Here is a 22,034-nt window from a genome sequence, read left to right on the forward strand (position 1 = left end):
AACCGGGAGCTTTTCTCAGCTCGGCCGGACTTGTTAGGTACCTAATCACTCGGCTCCTTTGAACCCCGACGATGTCGTACAAGCCGAAACACTTTTGTATCTTCATCACTTCTATGACGAGATCTTCTATGAAAAGTGTCTAGGCTATTTATTTAAACAGTCCAGATGATCTCGTAATGGCCTTGAAGAAAACCCGAATTCGTTCGTTCATCTCAGCTACCATCTGCAACCCCTTTCACAACTTCACCCATCGCAAATCTTACCACCTCAACAAAATGTCTTCGACATCTGCTGCCGTCTTCAGGCCTAGGGATGTTACAGGCTTCGGGCTTATGGGCATGACTTGGCGCCCTCATCACACGCCCGACGAGCAAGCCTTCGCAACCATGAAGGCAGCTATCGCTCAAGGCGCCACTTTCTGGTCTAGTGGTGATTATTACGGCATGCCTGAGCCTACGGCTGGCTTAGCTCTGCTGCGCCGCTATTTCGAAGCTTACCCGGAGGATTCGAGCAAGGTCACCCTATTCATTAAGTGCTGCGTCGACTCCAAGACCATGGCGCCTAAGATCAAGCGCGAAGAAGTACTTGCTAGCGCTGAGAACTGCTTCAGGGTTCTCGGCGGCGCGAAGAAGATAGACATCCTCGGCCCGGCCCGCATGGACCTCAGCGTGCCACTTGAAGAGACTCTAGGAGCATTCAAGGAGCTTGTAGATGCTGGCAAGATTAGCGGCGTGGGAATTAGCGAGGCCGGCGCCCAGACCATCGAGAAGGCCAACGCCATCTACCCGCTAAGCTTGGTGGAAATCGAGTTCTCCCTATGGACCCCTGATATCTTAACAAATGGCGTGGCGGCTACGGCAAAGAGGCTTGATATTCCCCTTGTCGCTTACTCGCCTTTAGGCCGTGGCTTCTTGACCGGTCAAATCAAATCCGTCGACGACATTCCTGAGGGAGATATCCGTCGGCGTTTCGACCGCTTTCAGCCCGAGGTAAGAATCCTTTGTTTTACCCCATCCGGTGATGTTCTTACAAAGCTAACTCTTATCTCTTAATTAGAACTTTAACAAGAACCTTGAGCTTGTGGACAAGCTGAAATCCTTTGCGGAGAAGGCGGGTGTTACACCGGCTCAACTTGCGTTGGCCTGGATTCGTGCCGTTTCCAACTCGCCGCAAGCTGGTACTATCATTCCTATCCCTGGTGCTACGAGGGTTGAACGTGTCGAGGAGAATTCTAAGAACGTTCTTCTTTCGCCGGAGAATAAGGAGGAACTTGATCAGATCCTTGCGTCGTTCACGATCCAGGGTGGCAGGTACAACAAGGTGCTCGAGGGTTTGCTTTGGCGTTAGAAGGTCTATAGGCCATGATTTAAACTTTATTATCCGAGTCGGTACATATACTAAATAGTAGTAATTAACCCCTGATATTCTAAGATGATACCATGCAGTGGGTAGCTGTATGCGTGTTGTGCTCGAAATATGCCAAGTGTGTCAGCCTCAAAGCATAGCTCATCGTTTGAATGCATCTAATTAGTATAAATGGGATAATGAAGTTCTCATCAACTAGAGACGTTTCTGACGGACTAAATGCTCTCGGAACCCCCTGCTATAGTTTAAAAAGATACGTAGGTTATGTCTAAGAGAAGAATACTGCGTTTCTCAACGTAGTCTTCGACCCCTTTTCTTTTGCAACAGGATTCAATTACGTAGGTAAACATAAAACGGTCAGTTTTAATCTGTTGGTATCTTGTTGGGTGAAATGGCCAGTAAAGTCCTAGTGGAATTGAATCATATTCAGATTCTGAATCGCATAGCCTTATGAGCCAGAACAAGCTAATACTATGTGCTTCTATTAGACTCCACTGTATTGAATGGGTATAGGTAGGTAGTAGCTTATGTCAACACCACAGACTTAAATACAAGACGATGATAACAACCTGAGGAACTAGATTTGGGGATAATAGTCATATATAAATAAACGTGAATCAATTATTACTATGATATATAGTTCCACGCCATGAGTTTACTTCAGGTGCCCAGACTCGTTTCAGAAGTATCTCAAGTCGAAAACTCCAACGCTATTTCATAAATGAACTCATCAATATACATTCCTAGGGTAACTCGGCAAGTCTTGGCTTCTGTATAGTACCAATTTCCACCACTGCATTATTATTCCATTCTTCCTTTGGAGGAATTGGTTGTGGACTCCCGACAGGTTCGTCAATGATAGGATCATTCTGTTTTTTTGATCTTCCAATATAGAGCCCGATGCATGTAATTATCGCCAGACCTATTATGCTAACGGAAATTCCTATTCCAGCCTTCGCCCCAGCACTCAGCTCGTTAGAATCTTTCTGGAAAGCCTCATTCTGGTTGCTTCCCGTAGAAGAATTTAAACCAGTTGAAGATAGTGGCGCTTGGCTGGTTGAGGTGCTCAGCGGCGTCGTATACGTTGTGTTGCTGACCGTGGCCTTGTTCGATATGTTGAAGAATGGAGAAGATATCTGAGGACTTGACTGGTCGCCTTGGTACGAAGGGTCACCATCGAACATCCAGAAAAAGAATACGTTCGATACGGTCAAGTCAAAGTCGTATGTCTGAACAAGCCAGGTAAATTGAGTCGCCGCATTGTTTACAGTCTCTTGTAGCGATTATTTAGTAGATGTCTAGATTAATACTACGAGTATAATGGAACTTACGAAAGACTATAGGTCCGAGAATTGCTGAGCCCCCATGAGGGGCTTCTTGCCAAAGAGCGATGGAGAACGTTTCGAAGCCTGTGTTGAAACTGATACTTTGGATTTCACCGACTTTCCACGTTACTCGACTAGGAGGGGGGTTCGAGAATCGGGCAACCACAAACGAGGCTATTGTGAAAATAAGGAAAATTCTTATCATATCGAGTAACTTTGGCTAGTATATAGAAGCAATACATGAAGACCACAAGAGATAGTTATAGTATATTACGAATGTAGATGAATGGGCCATGAACTATTGAGAAGAAAAGAGGAAATTACGACACTATTACCTGAACACATAGAAACTCACCATCTATCGAAAGCACTATTGAAGGGATATTAGTTTGGGTAGTGTCCAATAAGCTCATTTCGGCATGCTGGGGTAGAGGTTCGGGCCGGGGTTAATTATGCAGACGAGTAGGCCGAAGTGAACCAACAGCATGATCAATGTTACATCTTCTTAAGCAAACAATAAAAGTCTCGTCGTGATTCGTCAGCTATACTAGCCGTGCCGAATTGTCGGGTTCGAATAACTCATTTCATTGACTCGTCACAACTTACGTAGTATCGAAACCGAGATAACCTGAATGTCGGGCGCTAATTCATCCATTCATAAAAATAGCCTATTGTGAGGTCTATGCCTTCTAGGAATAACCGCTGATCATACACCTTATATATTTGTTGGCTCATTATCAAGGAATTTTTAGCAACTTTTGTATATTTAGAACTGGTAATATGGGACCTCTAACCTGAAATATCCTAGATATTTTCACAAGTCTCTTTCATTTAAACCGCTATCCCTTTTTATTGTTGTTTGATTTATAGGTAGACTTTTTCCAAATGGCCGTCAGACTCCCATCAAACCGTATAATACACATAGTTGTTGCACTTATTATTGTCTTATTAATATGTTTCAACTTACCACTATTTAACTCCGCTAGAGACGTCGATAGGCTACTCGACGACGTAAATAATAGCACACTTGGGGTATGTATCGATGCCCAATCGTATTATATGAAGTATAGGATTATTAACAGCCGTGATTACCTATATAGTTCCAACAAATATTCGTGGTTGGCTTGCCGTCAAGGACAGACCGTCGAGATGGCATGTTCCTGCAAGCTGCTCTTAGCAATATGAGAATAGAATTCGTGGATGGTGTAAACGGAAAAGATATACCCGATAAAGCAGTTCCTATGACGTCTGAACGTGAGAGGATGAATGATGCTTCTCTTGGGTCGTGGCGCGCACATATGAATGCGATTCAAGAGTAAGTATCTACCTCCTAAATTTATTGTCCTGTGCCTAGAGGGTCCTTACTGACTCACAAGTGATATAGGGTCGTTCGGAGAAACTTAACTTCTGCTCTGATATTAGAGGATGATGTTGATTGGGACGTCCGAATCAAGCATCAACTAAAAGACTTTGCATTGTCTACGCAAGCTATTACACAACCTCCGTCTGGCTCTAAGTCATATGCTGATTCTACCTTCCCAATTCCATCTAAGGGGCCCTTTACTGTCGTTCCCGATACTTCATTTCATTCTCTTCCCAACACTGAACCCCCGAAGTTGTCTCCATATGGCGATAATTGGGATTTGCTATGGATTGGTCACTGTGGCATGCATTTCCCATTCGAAGACAATCCCCTTATACCAAAAGGGCGAGTTATTCATCTTGAAGATGAGACTGTTGCACCAAAACAGAATTTATGGACTTTTAACGTACCTTTCACATTGAAGGATAAATATCCAGAACATACGAGGGCGGTACATCACGTACAAGAAGGCGTCTGTACACTTGGATACGCAGTAAGCCAGGCAGGTGCGCGAAAGCTTTTGCACGAGGTAGGCCTGAAGGATGTCACAGATGGGTTCGACATACTCCTTCGTTTCTTCTGCGAGGGGGTGAACGGACGCAAGTATCATAATTGCTTAACAACCCAACCAGCACTCTTTCACCATCATAGGGCGGCTGGCCCCCTTAGCGCCTCGAGTGATATAGGAGACCACGGTGGCGGGTTTAGGGAGAAGGGTTCAACTGATATGGTTAGGTGGAGTGTTAGATTAAATGCTGATGTATTATTAGAGGGACGTACGGACTTTGTTGACCAATATCCAGACAATAGCCCCTAATTTAGTTTATAATATATGTAGCATTAGCATATACTAATAACATGGCTTGTACGGGGTATTGATTGAGTGCCTAGGTAGGTATCTATCGGGGCAACTAAGAAAAAGAGTCCTAAATAGGTAGATAGGCATCAAAAGAGCATATCATCAAGGCGCGTACGTTAATCTTACAGTAAGCTTCCAGTAATTCAGATCCACATAGTGGAAAAATTATAAACCTCAAACCCCTGAGGCATTAGCCCTATACTTCAACTACTTCAACTATAAAAATATGGAACCTTGCCCATAGTGATCACCGTAGTGCACTATAACTTTACCCGATGCCTTATTCTTCTCGTACAAGCTTCCGACCCCTATGACTACTAGCTTGTCCTCCAATTCGTCCCCGTACCTCACTCGCACTTCGTCATTAACAACATTCTCCAGAAACTTATGTTTTGCTTGACAAACCATAGACTGCGCAATGGACTCTCGGAGAAGCTCGTCTTCGCCCTCATTCGCCTCTTGTAGGGCATTTATCCCCCTCTCCCCTTGCAGTTCCCGTGCCTCTTCAATGCTAAGCTGTCGTTGCTGCTCTTTAACCACTGGAAACATCTCGACTAAATCTTTCACTAAAGGTTCGAGGTCCTCAATCAGCCTTTTGAAATATTTCTCTTCGCAGAGTGCCCACGACGCTTTCTGCGCAAAGCTAGTTCGTCTCTGGCGCTTTAATGCAAGGCTCTTCATCTTCTGATGGAGGGATTCGATATCGGCATCAGGATAACCACCAGCAGGCATACCAGTGGTATCTCCTTTCAGACCTTTGAACTTTCCAGTCTTCTTTTCCGTCTCTTCAAAGAGGTATATTATCTGACCCAAAACTTCCTTCACTTTGTCGATCTCTTCCTCGGATTGGACCGAGATGCGCGAGTCGGAATGGTTTACGCTATCGGCCCATCTGGATAGTCGGAGCTTAAGAAGGTCAAGTTTCAAGACAGATGTTTGATAATTTTTACCGAACTGGCGGCCGAGTTGAATGTATTCGAAACAGTCGACACAAGCTGTGAATAGCCCAGCCAGGCTCACGCCGCCGACGACCAGGCCAGCAACTTCCATCTAAACGAATATAGACCTCAGTGGTAAATCAGATAAGAATGTAGGATTTGGGTTTGAGAGGGATCGTAAGTAGGGCATCAAGCAATGGGCGTTGTTAGCACAGCCTTACCATATTGGGGGCGCAAACGACTGCTACCCTCCAACTCGAACGCCAATCTCAGCTCGATAACAATATGCGCGTGTGCCTTGACCTCAGGAGGCCCAAACCCCGCATCTTTTCTACGAAATCTTATTCTCGTATCATAAACATAAGCTTTAAGAGTCTACCGACTGCGATGGCTTCCATACAGAACCAGCGCCATGAATACTCTCATAACTCTCTTTCCGTCTCCGGTGGCGAGGCCCGCGTACAGTACGGAAACATCTACAATGGTAAGAATTTTACTGTGGGATGATTGGATGGCGTCGCTGACTTATTCAGGGTCGCAGGAAACAAGACCTAACTGGACGGACATAGCCAGATGGATTTTTGGCTCAGAACCAGTATTTTCGCAACGAGCATTCCAAATCTCATTACAAAGAAGAAGACTAGAAAGTGACACAGGATCATGGTTCCTTAAAGGGGAGCCATTTGATCGCTGGAAATCTCAGCCGGCTTCATTTCTATGGTTGCATGGGAAGAGTTAGTATAAGTCGTTTCGTCAATTGTCTTGGTCGTATCATACCTTAAATGCTAAACTTTCATCCAGCTGGATGTGGTAAAACGATGCTATGGTTAGTCATATAGTTGAGACACTGGAGTAGAAGCATTAACTTACAAATAAATAGTTCTTCCGCCATCAGTGAAATACAGCCTACTACTTCAGCATCTTCCGAGTCAGCTTTGGTTTATTATTTCTTTACGGTAACAGATCGGCGGTCTCAGACGTGTGACAATCTCATCCGAACTCTTGTGTATCAACTCGCAAAACATAATTATGAAATGCAAGCCCTTACTGAAGAGCATTACAAAAAGTTAGGTGGAGACATCGAATCCATCGACTACGATCAATTACTGTCTTTGCTTCAAAATCTGCTTAAGGTTCCTAAAGAGGTCTACATCGTCATCGATGCTCTAGATGAATGCGTAGATCAGGACGAGACATGTGAGTTAATCGAGAAAATATGCAGCTGGAAGATTCTTAGTATTCATATTCTTGTGAGCGGTATTACCATTCAATCTGGAAACACGGAGGCTACTTTGACGAAACTGAAACCAGATAAAATACACGTTATTCCTGATGCTGTCAACCAGGATATAGAGGCACACGTCAGAAAGTTGAACCTATGGCAGTGGGATGATGACCAGAAGAACAAGATTATTGGTGATATAAAGAAAGGATCCGATGGCTCGTAAGACTTCCTTAATGTTTTATTGATTTTCAACTGATATTCATATGATAGATTCCGATGGGCTATTGGTCAATTGACGGAAATCAAGAAGTGCGATACAGAGGAACAGCTTGAAAAAGCTCTCGAGTCACTTCCTGGAACCCTTGCAGAAACTTACGAACGAATTCTCTCACGCATTAACACTGGCATCGCCATCGAAAATCTGAGGACTTTACTGTGCTGGCTCCTATATGCCCGCCGACCACTCCGTATTAAGGAGCTTCGAGAAACGGTTGCTATTAATTGGCTAGAGAAGCCATATTTTTACCCCAAGAAGCGGTTTAACAAGAGGCCAAGCTTCATTGACCAGTGCGGCTTCTTAATTGTGATTGATGAAGATTCAGATGTAGACGACATATTTGCCATCGACGTCGACTATGATGATACATCGTCTCGTATATCTAATACGGACTTGACTTGGCACGATGATGCAGTTCTTAGATTTGCCCATTCGAGCGTCTATAACTTTTTTCAAGAGATGGAGAAACTATCCCCCCATGCTAAACAGTTCTCCATCGCGCAACCTATGGGAGATCTGTTACTCGCTCAATCCTCCCTTGCATACATTCTCTATATCAATTCGACTGATTCGTGCATGCGAGCTAAAGATGATTACCCCCTGACTAACTATGTATTTCAATACTGGTATAGCCACGCACAGCAAGTCGGTCCTGACGATACCCAGGTACTTGCAACACGAATCCAAGAGGCTCTTAATACCGAATGGGATGTTTACCGGCTAGTAACATTCCTAAACCCTTCAACAGAATACAACCCTTGGAGGGGCCCGCACAAGCTTACGTCGGATAACTCAGATAGTTCTGATCAAAACACATATCTCTGCAAGACGTGCCAGAAAATTCAATTTCATGAACTACAAACGCACCCAGGGTTCAAACACAAAACATATGATGATCTTTCAGCCTCGTCTCATAAGTGCAAGCTCTGCAAGATGATTAATTGTGCCCTTATCCAGTTCGGTATTGCTCGATATTGTCAACTATCTGCAGAGATCTATCTATCTGAAGACAAGTCTAAGATCGTTGGCATTGGAATAGAGAAGGAGATCCATCGAAATGCCGGCAGTGTGAATGTCTTCCTTAGAGCAGAAAGGCAGGATCCGTTTCTCTTGATTAGCTGCTACTGTTACCTTGGCCGTTTACATCTATTTACATATCCAGGTAAGTTTAATGCGGTTTTAACTTGGTTTCATGGCTTAAAACTAACAGCAAAGAATCCCCTCTAGCTGGTAAGATATTAGGGAGGCCAACACATCTACACTTTGGATTACCCGGTCTCTTAGATAGATGTGCACATTTGCTTCAGGCGTGCGAAAAGAATCACTCAAAATGTGGTCATAAATTCGCCCCGTCATTTCTGCCTAAGAGGGTCATCGACGTCGATAACAACTCTATACGCCTCATAGAAGCAGACACTCAAGATAAGGGCGAATATGCGACAATTTCTTACAACCGGGGCCGGGGAGTGAACTATAATACAACGGCAGAATCTATAGGAAGATTTATGCAAGGCATACAGCTCGACGAGTTGGAATTCACTTTCAGAGACGTAATTACTTTGATACGTCGTCTATGCATCCGATATCTATGGATTGATGTGTTATGTATCATGGATGGTTCGACCGAAAGGGAAAATATATCAAGGTACTACATGAATGCTACCTTGAATATCGTGGCAGGACATCAGCACCCATCGATCGGTATGTTCATTCCCAGGGAACCACCACAATTTTCACCAGTCCATATAAATAAGTCGGAGGATATGTTCGTGGGGTGGCTCGGGACAGATTCTTACTGCGACCCCCATGGGCTTAATGTGGAATTGTATCCGGATAGCTGGAAATACAAATACCGGTTTATGCAAGCGATACCTTTTTCCCGTCGTAGCCTTGTTTTCCAGACTGACAAAGATTCATTGATAACTTCTCAGTTATACATGCAGTGCCAAGAGGAAATCCAATGGGAGAACGGTAGAATAAGGTCGGGGTCATCAAATACTATTGCAGATTGGTATAAACTACCAGAGGAATACTCTAGAGGCTATTGTTTACCATGGGAGATATATAATTTTTCTAGCAAAGCTAAGCAGTACTCGCATACCTTCCAAGGGCGATATGGGGATTATTTCGCTGGGTTGTGGAGTGGCGACCTATTCCGCGGCCTTTTATGGCGAGCTGAAAAGAATGGACGTCATAGCCGAAGATCAGATCGTACACTAACTTGGTCATGGGTTAGTTATCCTGGAGCCATCAAGCACGTATGGCCTTCGAATGCGATCGTGTGTGCCGAGGTTCTCGGCTCTTCTATCAAGACATACAACGACGACATACGGAGAGGAATTAATTCCGGCTATATTATAATACGAAGTTCAGTATTAAAACTTGTCGGGAACCTAAGGACCTGGACGGATGATATAGAAGTTAACGTTCAAGTCGAAAACAAGCCCCAAGTACGGATAAAGATACGTTACTTTATTGATTCCTACGATATAATAGGAGCTGTGGACTTATTTAGTCTCAAGATCACTCGTCGAGTTGCACTCTTACTCGTAAAATATGGATGTCCTAATGATACTATGAGAAGGGTTGGGCTAATGATTGTCGCCAAGCCAGATACTCAGAAGTGGGAGTCAATGGTCAATCAATGCGATGTGAAATTGGTATGAGCACAAAGAAATTGGTTGTCCTAATTAAATTAGGATTCTAGACAAGACATCTAGAATAAAGGATATTTCTAGTCTGTATAGCTTAAGCTTCCATGATTGAGTTAGGTGTTTCTTAAGGAATATGTTGTTTTCTTCTTGTTTCTCATGATAGAATCTTTTCGTTTAACTACATCAACTATGACGAAGTGCCCAATGACTCAAACTTGTAATAAGTTATAACTTCATTCACCTTATAGCACGAGTTTCATAGACTAGATTCTAAAGTTCTGCCTTTACTAATTAGATATTGAAGCGATTCTCTATATATCACTATTACGTTCAATTTAGACTAAAATGCCAAGTAATCATAATCAACAATACCTACCTAGGTAAGAGGTAGCTTGCACTACTTGATCTCTTTCATCTTGCTTATTTCTTCTGCTAGTATCAAGTTGCCCATTACGACTGAGGCAAACATATTCCAATAGTAGGTAGACTTAACCGGCAACTGGAGATGGGATAATCTACGTTGATAATCCAAGACTACGAGTTATCACAATCAGGATTCGGACTATAATAAAACAAGCTATCAGATACTATTATGGCCTAGGTCTGGATTCATTTAGCTTTATCCTGATGTAAATAGTTACCAAAGCATCTGTTTGATACCCCATCCCATTTGCCGAGGCTTCGTAGCTAGCTGACTTCTCGTTGAGGGGTGTAAGATCGATGATACGCGGTACATCCATGTAACGCACGTGCCATGTTCTCGCTTTAGGAAGGTGACAAGAAAACACGATCCCAGCTTGGATGTTTACGGCCTTTAACTGGAGAGCTTTACTGCGCAGAGGTATATATTTTGATATGAATGTAGGGGGTTGTATAGGTAAACAAGGCCAAGAAACTGGAGATAAGGAGAAAAGAATGCTAAATTGGAAAGTTGGAAGATCCTGTAATGGTCTTTTAGTGGTCTTATCTGCGAGGCGTATCTCGCCTTATTAAATGATGCATGGAGGCTGATTTCAGCTGGGATGGACAGCTTTCCAGCGATGATTTGATTTCCCTTATCTTTGAAGTTGACCACTTAAATGTCGAATTACTATTGTTTCACAACAGATATACCTCGGTGTATTGCCGTCGTATATATTGGATGGTCCTATTACGAAGACTACCTATCTTTAAAGACAGGTATGTATTCCAAGGTATTTACATACCTCTACGATATTTATACATACACCTGGGATACTAATGTATGCCTCGACCCAATGGGATGGTTGGAATTAGTAGAAGCTGGAGTTGGTGCGGAGAAGCGATGTAATACAAGTCCATTTCGGGAAGATCACAGTCGGTGTTACCGTATCCTAGAAGCTTGTGTACTTGTGAAGTATCTAACGAGTACTTACATCCATATGATATGGACCTATCTATTCGCTTCTGAAAATGGTTCGTGTATCGTGCGCTACTAAGCTGCATGTGCTTAGTTCCCGGGTTCCATATGTTCTGTTATACCCGCGCTCTCATGATCGTGGCCGATTCTTCGTATGAGCTCATCAACGTAATCACTTCCAAGAACATAAACAAGGAAACATCGGTGCGGTTCCGGCGCGTTATATCCAAACATATGTACACTTATATCATATTTTTCCCTGGAGCTTTTATATCAGTACCTACGCAATACTTAACCCTTACAAACGGTGTACTTTAACAGGCAAAGTAACGTCGTGTTCGTCTATCTCGTTGGTGGATTATGCCGTTTGTGCGATGTGTGCAGGGTGCTGTGCCCCGTGTCGGATGCGCCTATCAGTACGTTAGGTACTTTGGCCGGATGAGAGACCCCCCATTCCAGGTTATCCCCGGCTTATTTTAACAGTTACCCAAAGAAGGTTACATCACAATTCCCGTTATCATGATTTTTTGACCAATCAGAGCTGCGGACCTTGATAGAGAAAAAAGCTCTCGGCGCCCCGTTCCTTTGGGAATGCCGATAAATCGATAGGTCTAATAGTTTACGTACGTGCTAGTTAAGCTGCTATTTTCTTATCATCAACCTGTGGATATCGTAGCTACGAACGATAGTGTAGGTAATTAGTTGTGGTTATCTAAGTTCAATTCAGTATAGAATCTCAATGGTTAGGTACCTAATTGTCTTGAGACCCCTCTGATAAATGGGTTCTTATCTTGCCCTTGTCAGCTGCGGTTGTGGCTTCGGGATCTCTTCATCTAGTCGTTGTTTAACCACTTACAATTCGTCAAACCATGAAACTACGCACCAGATAGATTCTTGGGAGCATTCGTTTACTATGATATGATAGGTAAGTAAAACGATCCTGCTTGTGTACCAACTTGGCGGCTAGACCCATGGCAGGGTTTTAGATAGGGTTGCCTTCCCCTTCTAGAAGGCCTCCATACTCTAGCGTCGACCGGGTTCATCTAGACCACACGATCGCCACCAATGTACGATTTGTCCACCGAGGCTGACCTTGAAAAAAAAACTATTAAAATTCTTGTCTCTTTCCAATCTGGAGAAATGTAGATCGATCACTTGACGCCCTCGATGACCCCCCCGGCCCGCATCTCACTAATAATATAACCTCACTTCCCGATCTTTTCCTTTTCCCTTTCCCCTTTTCCCTCCTCTCTTTGACTTCTTCGCGTGTTAGGTCATCGGGAACGTAACGTGGTCACCCCCACACTCGGTTGGGACGAGTTAAACTTACAAGGGAAGAGAGTGGAGGAAAAGAGAAGGAAGAAAAAACTTTTTGCTAAAAAGGCCCTTTCTCAGTTTTGAACTTCGATCCGATGAGTTCTCACGAGAATAAAGGCCTCGCCGGCCATAATTCGTCGCTCCAAGAAGGCGCGCTTCCAAAGTCGGCCAATCATTCCGACGAGGTCACTTATTCGGCCAGCACGCCGGATAAGAGCTTAGAGAAGCCTCACGACTATGCTGCCGCCGAGAAGTCGATCACTGATGAGGAGAGCGCAAATATAGGACAGATAGCTGGTGATGAGAATGAAGTACAAAAGAGCATCATCGCTATTTATTATCGAAGATATCGGGCCTACATCCACATCTTCATCTGGCTCGTCTTTACGGCGTAAGTCTGGCGCGACTCCCCCGATGAACCGTCGCAGTCGCGCATCGAGTCGCAGAGCTGACATAGCTTATCCAGATGGTGGATCTTTGGCCTCGTTCGTTTCCGGAACGAGAAGAACTGGCTGATCCCCTTCTTAGTATACCTGGCGATCACGCTTCGTATCATCTTCCTTTGGATCCCAGTTAAATATGTCATGATGCCTGTCAAATTCGTCTGGCGTCACACTGTCTTCAGGGCTTACGAGCTGACCCCGAAGAAGCTCCATCGCCCACTTGCCGCCGTCGTCACCGTTGCAGTTTTCTTGATCGGTTCTATGGTACCGGAAGAGACCGGCGACAACACGCGCGCCCGCCGTGCTCAATCTTTGTTCGGCTTGGTAGTGATGATTGTTATCTTGACTGCTACTTCGAGGGACTGGAGGAAAATTCCTTGGCACACTGTCATCGGTAAGCGGCCATTGGGTTTCCCCATTTCTTATACCAATTGTCGATGTGCTGACTCGCTTTTCAAGGCGGAATGCTCACTCAGTTCATTATCGCCGTCTTCGTCTTGCGATCCCAGGCTGGTTATGATATCTTCAACTTCATTTCTACGCTGGCTCGAACCTTGCTAGGCTTTGCCGCCGACGGTGTCGAATTCCTAACGGAAAAGTCAGTGACGGAACTGACTTGGTTCTTCACCGGTGTCGTGCCGCCAATCATTTTCTTCGTGGCTCTCGTATCCCTCTTATATCACGTCGGCCTTATCCAGTGGTTCATCGGCAAGTTTGCTGTCTTTTTCTTCTGGAGTCTCCGCGTTTCGGGTGCCGAAGCCGTAGTAGCCGCTGCGACACCTTTTATCGGACAAGGTGAATCTGCTATGCTGGTACGTCCGTTCATCGCGCACATGACCATGGCCGAGATCCATCAGGTTATGACCTGCGGTTTTGCCACCATCGCCGGTTCCGTGCTTGTAGCCTACATCGGGCTTGGCTTAAATCCTCAGGCGCTGGTCTCTTCCTGCATTATGTCTATCCCGGCATCCCTCGCCGTCTCTAAAATGCGCTGGCCAGAGACTGAAGAGACCCTAACATCCGGTCGCGTCGTTATCCCAGAGGCCGACGAGCACAAGGCTGCCAATGCGTTACACGCCTTTGCGAACGGTGCCTGGCTTGGGTTGAAGATCGCCGGCATGATTGTAGCCACGCTTCTTTGCATCATCGCCTTTGTTAGTCTGATCAACGGACTTCTTACATGGTGGGGTAGTTATTGGGGCATCGAAGAATTGACCATTCAGTTTATTCTGGGTTACTGCTTCTACGTCGTATCTTGGCTACTTGGTGTACCGAATGATGATCTCTTGCTAGTCGGAGAACTTATTGGTCAGAAAATCATCATCAACGAGTTCGCCGCATTCAAGGCCCTTCAGTCGGCGCCCCGCTATAGGGACTTGAGTCCGCGAGCCCAGCTTATCGCCACCTATGCTTGCTGCGTAAGTCCTACCTCTTATCCTCCTCTCGCTTCTAGATATTAATTTTGTTATGATTTAGGGTTTCGGCAACGTCGGTTCTCTTGGTACTCAAATTGGTGTCTTGTCTCAGCTTGCCCCCGAACGTGCTGGAGATGTGTCTAGGGTTGCCATTTCAGCCCTTATTTCTGGTATTATTTCAACTCTAACGTCCGCTAGTGTTGCTGGCATGTTATATACAGACGCTATAGGAGCACCTCTAAGTGCAGTACCCGTAGCATCGTAGCCATATACCTAATACAAGATTGAAGTTTATTACAGTATATTGATCGAAGTTGCAGGTTCGTCCGGTATCATCCGAACTTTGGTGACCGCTAGAATCTTTTTAGTTATATTTACCGCTCTGGTCATAATGTTACTTATTCATAACAGGAGGGCCCCTGCGGGCTGCCACAATACCCCGAACTCATTGCTATTATACAGTTGAATATGTTGAACACTTGAAATATCCTCAATACCCTAGGATCGTCACCCTTAACACCTTTATCACACTCACTTACGGCTCGGCAACCAGAACTCGGCACCCTGGAGAAGGGCACGGCACCCTCGAAACCCTCACCCAACACTCGGCACCCAGGGAAAGATTCGGAAGTAAAAAGATAGGTATTTCAAGAAAAAATAGAAGTGAAGGCTTGGTAAGATATATTTCGAAAGAGAGAGCCTGTGACAGTAACCCTCATAAAATCGGACACCCAAATCAAGAACCTCGCCACTATCACGCTTAAAATTAATATCACCATTCCTCCCCCCCCCCCCCAAAACAGATATTACAGTCTCCCTCATTGCTAGACACCTTCTTACTGTCCCTGCCACCAACACCTAGTCCTCTACACCCACCCACCCTTCTCTTCCCCACCCCCGCTGTCTCCAATGAGCTGCCCTATTCCGACTTAACCCGATACTAATTAGTATATAGATATTTTGAAGATATTCAGGATCCTCAAGGGGAGGGCTCGGGGTCGAGGTGTGAGGAGGGAATGGGGTGTGTCGTGGACTATTCTGGTGTTGGTGAAGGTAGGGATCTGTCAGGGGGTTTATACCCAGGTGATTGATGTCATACACAGAGTGAATATCTAGGATAGGTAGACCAAAAGGATGATATATTGAACTAGTGACGCCTGGCTTCTACTCTCTTTCGAGGGCGCAGAGCGCCCTTATATAGTAGATAGACCCCTGTAGGCCACCATACCCACTTATACCCTGACAGGATCTCTGGGATTGGTGTGACAGCAGCCCTTTGGATAACGATCTTAGACCGTAGAGTTCAATTAACAATATTTCCGAGGCAAGTTTTATAATGGACATTGGAAAGGAGGACAGCATACAATATCGCTACAAGGTAACGAGCGTGCCTGTTACCTATAATTGCCTAAACGATGTAACGAACGGCATTGTAATTCTGTTTGGTTTATCGATGTTATATTGAAGTTGACGGAAAACTCTAGTACCGATGCACCATCAGTGATATTGAATGAAACGAGAGTCGTCGTGGCGTCGCGGGTAATTTTAATTGTGGTTATGGTGTTTGTAATTGTGATTGTCTGCTACATATAGCCATGGTGAGCTCGTTGAGTAATGACAGTGATATGGGCCTTGTAATTTGCGGCTAAGTCGATAGGAGGTCTGATGATGTATAGAAAGGGAATACCAGAGATTAGGTAGGTACCTAGATACCTGTCTTATTAGAAATCTCTAGATATACCTAGGTACCTATCTATTTGCTTACATGCTCGCTACTTTTCCCTGCCAGTTTTACCGGTTCTTGAATCAGAAACAACGGTGGGCAAAGGTGTCTACATAATAGAAAAGCACTATTCATGGTTTAATGTTAGTAAACTATAAACAACCCCCCTTCCTGCAGTTATATATTCTCTCTCTTTGGCCATGGCCACCAGCCGTCCATGGGCATATTGTCATAGATAGCATTAAAGGCATCCTGTGGCAGCTGTCGTCTCCATCTGTAGACAGGTTCCCCGCTAGAACCCAAAGCATCCACAGATTGCACATTCCGAATAGAAAGCTCTTCCAATCTGAAATCGCTTACGTCCTTATAAGTCTTAGCATAAACTTGAAGGTGGCCAATCCACCTCAGGGGTTCCTGTTGCATGTCCCGTAGAAAGTAGTAGCGCCCCTTGGTATGTCCTTCGCGAGAAAGGGCCTTATGCATTTTTTCATGTAAGAATTTAGAAGTTATATCCCGAATAAAACCATCTTCCCACAGTACGTTATCAGTCGTCCAGTGGAGACCCTCCAACATGAATTCTGGTATATTATCACATTTAATTTTCAGTCGACCATACCACAACTGTTTCTCATAGGACTTGGTAGGATCGGGACTGAAATTAAATCCTATGTTGGGTTTCGTTCCCTTCTCAAAGTAACTTTTCCCGTTGGCCGCTTGTGGTGGTGCTACCCGATGTGGCTTCTGAGCGCTCGTATCAAGGCTATCATATAACGGTGGGGATGTAGCTTCCAGCTTGTCGGACTTCACTTTCTCCATTTCGTTTGGTGGTATCAGGACCGTTGCGCAGGTATGTAATTTGCTATGTTTATAGGATGCTCTTGCTTGAATAGTAATATGTAAGGGACGGCCGGTTTTGATTTCAGGGGAATTTTCGAGTAAATGGATAGGCGTGCCTACCTTTCAAATATGTTGAACCTTTTTAAAGAGTTTATTAGATTGCGCTAAGGTAGAAGTACATATTGCTTCTTCGTGGGGAAGTTGCAAATGCATGTATGAGGTTGCAACTTAATAAATTAGGTAACTCCTAACATACATACACTAGTACTCACACTCAGATGCGATTGACTTTCAGTTGCGCAATGATAACACCGAGGTCCATCCTCTAATGGAAACAACCCCGTGCCTATTCAAAGTTTAGCAGGTTATGACTCTGTTTCGTTGCCGTAGATACAAGTGCAAGAACGATATATTACATAAACTTTACTCTCGTTGGGAAGGATCAAGAGTTCTTCTCAAATCTTTCTAATTAACATTACTTTACCTATAATATCAATCAACCCCCTTTCATAATCCGTTTTCTTCCATATTCTATTCAGATCAAACATCAAAGAACCTACCAACTCCACATAACTACCTACCGTTCTGGCAACAGATGCTGGAGCGAGCGAAGAGATCGATAAGACAATACCCTCAATTCGGTGGTAAGGGATTGCTAAACAACGCTCAGGAGGAACCTGACAATCAGGACGATACACCACCTGGATCAGGAAGCGACGACAATGGAGATGATAGACCTAACAATGATCCCATCGTCGTCGACGACAGCGACGATGGCAACACGAAAGATCTCGACAACGAGATCATCGCGACAAAGGAATCGATCACCGAGACCTTGAAAGAGATTATGGAAAACCAGAAACTCATGACCCAACACCAAGAGAAGCAGAACAAATTCGAGCAACACACTATATCCCTAGACACCTACTAAATAAGAGGTATCGAAAGGTTATTCAATGTCTAAACTATCATTGTTTTCTATTCTCTTTCTATACATCATCAGACCTATCAATCAACAAATATGGATTACTTAACGCTCATATCAACATTCGCTATCACTAATAGCATACTCTACTGTATACTTACTTTCCTCCTCCACGCAACCACGTATGTTATTCTATTAAACATTCTAAAAGGAGTTGTTAATTGAAACCTATAGCCTACCATCATTATTCCATAGGCTGCCGCCACAACAGTCCCAGCGAAATCCACCTCTACCAACATCAGAGGAGTCCACAACATCCCCCCACTCCCCTCTGTAACCCGACCCCGAGCCCTCCGTTCGAGGATCCCGAATTATTCTATAGAGGCCAATTAGACACAACCGGGAGGAAAGGGAGTTGGGAGTGGAGGACCAGGTGTTGGTGGAAGAGGTGGTTCAGCGTTGCGTCGCCATGCGAGAAAATATAATAATTGCACTCTGCATGGGTATACTTCTTGTTATAATATTAGCAGGCTCGATGATCAGCATGGATGATTGCAACATCAAGCAACCCGGGACCAGAGGCGCGGATACCGTACCAGATAGCGAATTTGAGGTTAGGAAGAAGTACATCTTTGCCGGAAAGCCGTGGTTTGGAGTAGCTTAGCTGATTATGTAATACAATGAGCCAATGAGCCAAGTTACCTAGGTTAGTATCTTACATTCAACACCTAAGTCAATTAAATTTACAATCTGCCAACCTAATACCATAAAATCAACAATGCTCTTCCGTAATACGAATCAATCAACATTATCTTAATAATTGTCTAATATCATTTGACACCATAATATCATGACACTACATATATACGATTTGACACTAAAAGAGGCAGGAGGGGTGCAGATAAACCTGTAGCACTTGATTGGTCGGCTCTTATATACACCTCCTCGGGCATAGTAAAGAATAGTAGCTCCACCTTAAAAAGGTGTAGTGTATGATATACGATAGGTACGATAGGTTGTTAGCCGTGGGTTAATTGATTTTACCTAATTACACCCCTTGTGATAACATCAAAAGGTACCTGGTACTGACCATATAGTAACAAGGGGTTAACCGGGAAAGATAGATAAGATTAAAGATGTTTCTAACATTCAAGACTTAAATATGCACGACATGGACGCATCAAATAAACCCTACATATTTCTTGTCATCTGTTTCTATCTCGGGATAGGCCTATTTGCGCCATGTCGGTCAAGAGGGATATCATCCTACCAGAGAAGGGTGCCAGCGATATCGACAAGAAGGGCAGTGATGACTTACCTCCGGATCGCGATATCGAGGTTGCAGAAGGGCACCTGGCTGATCTAGAAGTCGACATAAGTAAAGTTCTTTCTAAGGCCGAAGAGGAGGGAGATTGGGATGCCGATACAAGCCCATTCCCCGCCGTGCGGGCCGTGGTACCTGAGACGGACGATCCCGACATGCCCGTGAATACATTCAGAGCATGGTTTCTCGGCATTGTAAGTTTTTAACGAGGACCCGTTCTAATAAGTATCTCGCTAACAATTGTCAGTTTTTCGTGTTCCTAGGAGCAGGTGTAAATCAGTTCTTCTCGCTGCGTTATCCGGGAGTTCATATCGTGTCTCTCGTTGCAGAACTGCTGGCTTTCCCTCTCGGAGTCACCATCGCCAAGTTACTACCTATCAGCCGATTCAATCCTGATCACCATTTCAACATCAAAGAACATGCCATGGTGACCATCATGAGCAATGTCTCCTTTGGATTTGGTTCTGCCGATGCTACGAGCCTAATCCAGGCTTCCAAGTTGTATGGCTTCGATATGCCAGCTGGATTTTCGGTCTTGGTCGTTATTTGCTGTCAACTATGCGGATACGGCATTGCTGGCCTTTGCAGAACGCTACTTGTTCAGCCCGCCACTATGATTTGGCCAGGCGTCCTCGGCAATGTGGCACTATTGAGCTCGATTCATTCTCGAACTAACGCAGTGGCTAACGGATGGAAGATAACTCGTATTAAATTCTTTATGGTAGTGGGAACCGCTTCTTTTGTGTGGTATTGGTTTCCCGGTTTGATGTTCACCGGCCTGAGTTACTTCACGTGGATATGTTGGCTTGCGCCCAACAACCTCGCAGTAAATCAGATCTTCGGCATGGTAACAGGCCTAGGACTATTTCCCTTAACCTTGGATTGGTCCATGGTTGTATACAATACGAATCCGTTACTTAGTCCTCATTGGGCTGCTGCCAACGTCTTCGCCGGATTTGCCATCTTCTTTTGGGTCGTCACGCCGGCTATCTATTACACCAATACGTGGTTTACGTCCTACTTGCCCCTTTGCACTGCGGACGTGTATGACCGTTTTGGGGAGCTCTACGACACTGCGAGGGTCATTACTAATAACCTTTTCGACCAAGAGAAGTACGCGGCATACTCACCACCCTACCTGCCCGCGACTTTCGCCTTCGTCTACGGTCTCTCTTTTGCATCAATCACCAGGTGAGTTTCAGATCCGCCTTTCTACGCACTTCATAGCATAATATCTAACGAGAAATAATAGTGTATTATCGCATGTCTACTGTTTCCATTGGGAAGAAATCATGCATGGGGTACGCGGAACTCAGAAGCTTGATATTCACGCACGACTTATGAAGGGTTATAAGAATGCCCCCTGGTACTGGTGGTCTGCGATAGTTCTTATCGTATTTGGAATGAGTGTCGCCATGACCGAAGTATATCACACAGGGTTACCCGTGTACGGAATTGTACTTGCGATCGTGATCGGCGGCATTTACATGGTCCCCTGCGGCATAATTCAGGGGCTGACGAACGTGAATGCGAACCAACTCAATGTCCTATCCGAATTTATAGGTGGCTATATGTTTCAGGGGAGGCCCATAGCAAACATCTTGTTTAAGACTCTGTCGCAAGATGTGGTAGGCCAAGGGTTGTATTTTGCCGCCGACATGAAGTTGGGCCACTACTTGAAGATTCCACCGCGCACTCTATTCTGGGCACAAGGCTTAGCTACTATACTCGGTGCTATAACGCAAGTGGGCGTCACGCTGGTAAGCAATTTTTAAATTGTATCCGCATTACTCTCTTTAAAAGGGGTCGCGGCTCATTATGATACTATTCCGCATAGAAGTCTTGCTAATCCTAGATAATCTAGTGGATGTTGGGGAACATACCTGAAGTCTGCACGGTGGAACAACCCAATGGCTTTAGCTGCCCCCAAGGCCGTACCGTTTACAGCAGTTCCGTAATATGGGGTTTGGTTGGACCCGCGCGCCTATACTCTGTTGGCCAGATATACAGCGGCCTCTTACATTTCTTTTGGATCGGGTTAATTCTACCGCCGATTACCTATTATATCTGGAAGAAGACCGGAAACGAATTCGTCCGCAAGATCAACTGGCCGCTCATATTCGTCGGCACGTACAACGTCCCGCCAGCCACGGGCATCAACTACAGTAGTTGGTACATTGTCAACCTGATCTTCAACAAAATCATTTATAAGAGATTCTACGCTTGGTGGGCCAAGTACAACTATGTACTAGCAGCGGCATTAGACATGTACGTAACATCGATGGTTTTTTTTACTCCTTTTAGATCGTCTCTAAGTGCTACTCCCGAAACATACCCAGGCCTGGTTCTCTTCTAAAATGAACTAACCATTAACTCGTTGTTATAGTGGCCTCGCGATCAGTGGCATCGTCATCTTCTTCGCTGTTACATACGGACCCAACAAACAATTTCCTGATTGGTGGGGAAATACGGTGTAAGTATTACAGCATCTGGATTATACAGTTATAACTTCGCTAACATCTGGTTTAGATGGCAGAATACTGCTGATGGCCAAGGTCTACCGTGGTTACAAATGCCGGATATTGGATATTTTGGTCCACCAAACGGAACTTGGACCTGATGTAAAAAGAAGTCCTACGAATAATTTTGGAAACGGCGTAGTAACT

General features: G+C 44.6%; 7 protein-coding genes across 7 annotated transcripts; 5 read left to right on the plus strand and 2 right to left on the minus strand.

The window, feature by feature from the left end:
- Positions 1–275: 275 nt before the first annotated feature.
- On the plus strand, positions 276–1,347 carry GL218_08869 (Pyridoxal reductase; the record flags this gene model as incomplete). The annotated part of the gene is made up of 2 exons (XM_033585682.1): positions 276–989; positions 1,057–1,347. 2 exons carry the CDS (start codon positions 276–278, stop codon positions 1,345–1,347), a joined length of 1,005 nt encoding a protein of 334 aa, XP_033440275.1.
- A 761-nt stretch (positions 1,348–2,108) lies between these two features.
- GL218_08870 (uncharacterized protein) lies at positions 2,109–2,895 on the minus strand (the record flags this gene model as incomplete). The annotated part of the gene is made up of 2 exons (XM_033585683.1): positions 2,109–2,638; positions 2,697–2,895. 2 exons carry the CDS (start codon positions 2,893–2,895, stop codon positions 2,109–2,111), a joined length of 729 nt encoding a protein of 242 aa, XP_033440200.1.
- Positions 2,896–3,575: 680 nt separating this feature from the next.
- On the plus strand, positions 3,576–4,870 carry GL218_08871 (uncharacterized protein; the record flags this gene model as incomplete). The annotated part of the gene is made up of 4 exons (XM_033585684.1): positions 3,576–3,600; positions 3,679–3,722; positions 3,791–4,005; positions 4,075–4,870. 4 exons carry the CDS (start codon positions 3,576–3,578, stop codon positions 4,868–4,870), a joined length of 1,080 nt encoding a protein of 359 aa, XP_033440199.1.
- Positions 4,871–5,128: 258 nt separating this feature from the next.
- On the minus strand, positions 5,129–5,962 carry GL218_08872 (Heterokaryon incompatibility protein s; the record flags this gene model as incomplete). The annotated part of the gene is made up of 1 exon (XM_033585685.1): positions 5,129–5,962. One exon carries the CDS (start codon positions 5,960–5,962, stop codon positions 5,129–5,131), a length of 834 nt encoding a protein of 277 aa, XP_033440202.1.
- A 6,834-nt stretch (positions 5,963–12,796) lies between these two features.
- Positions 12,797–14,824, plus strand: GL218_08873 (Solute carrier family 28 member 3; the record flags this gene model as incomplete). The annotated part of the gene is made up of 4 exons (XM_033585686.1): positions 12,797–13,092; positions 13,168–13,538; positions 13,604–14,562; positions 14,621–14,824. The coding sequence occupies 4 exons, from the start codon at positions 12,797–12,799 to the stop codon at positions 14,822–14,824; spliced, it is 1,830 nt and encodes a 609-aa protein (XP_033440201.1).
- Positions 14,825–17,714: 2,890 nt separating this feature from the next.
- GL218_08874 (uncharacterized protein) lies at positions 17,715–18,050 on the plus strand (the record flags this gene model as incomplete). Its single annotated transcript, XM_033585687.1, has 1 exon — positions 17,715–18,050. One exon carries the CDS (start codon positions 17,715–17,717, stop codon positions 18,048–18,050), a length of 336 nt encoding a protein of 111 aa, XP_033440181.1.
- Positions 18,051–19,286: 1,236 nt separating this feature from the next.
- On the plus strand, positions 19,287–21,988 carry GL218_08875 (Glutathione transporter 1; the record flags this gene model as incomplete). The annotated part of the gene is made up of 6 exons (XM_033585688.1): positions 19,287–19,562; positions 19,616–20,559; positions 20,621–21,128; positions 21,233–21,636; positions 21,755–21,841; positions 21,898–21,988. 6 exons carry the CDS (start codon positions 19,287–19,289, stop codon positions 21,986–21,988), a joined length of 2,310 nt encoding a protein of 769 aa, XP_033440239.1.
- Positions 21,989–22,034: the final 46 nt, after the last annotated feature.

The sequence above is a fragment of the Daldinia childiae genome, assembly GCF_008694065.1.
Source record: "Daldinia childiae strain JS-1345 chromosome Unknown Scaffold14, whole genome shotgun sequence".
In the NCBI taxonomy this organism is placed as follows: Eukaryota; Fungi; Ascomycota; class Sordariomycetes; order Xylariales; family Hypoxylaceae; genus Daldinia; species Daldinia childiae.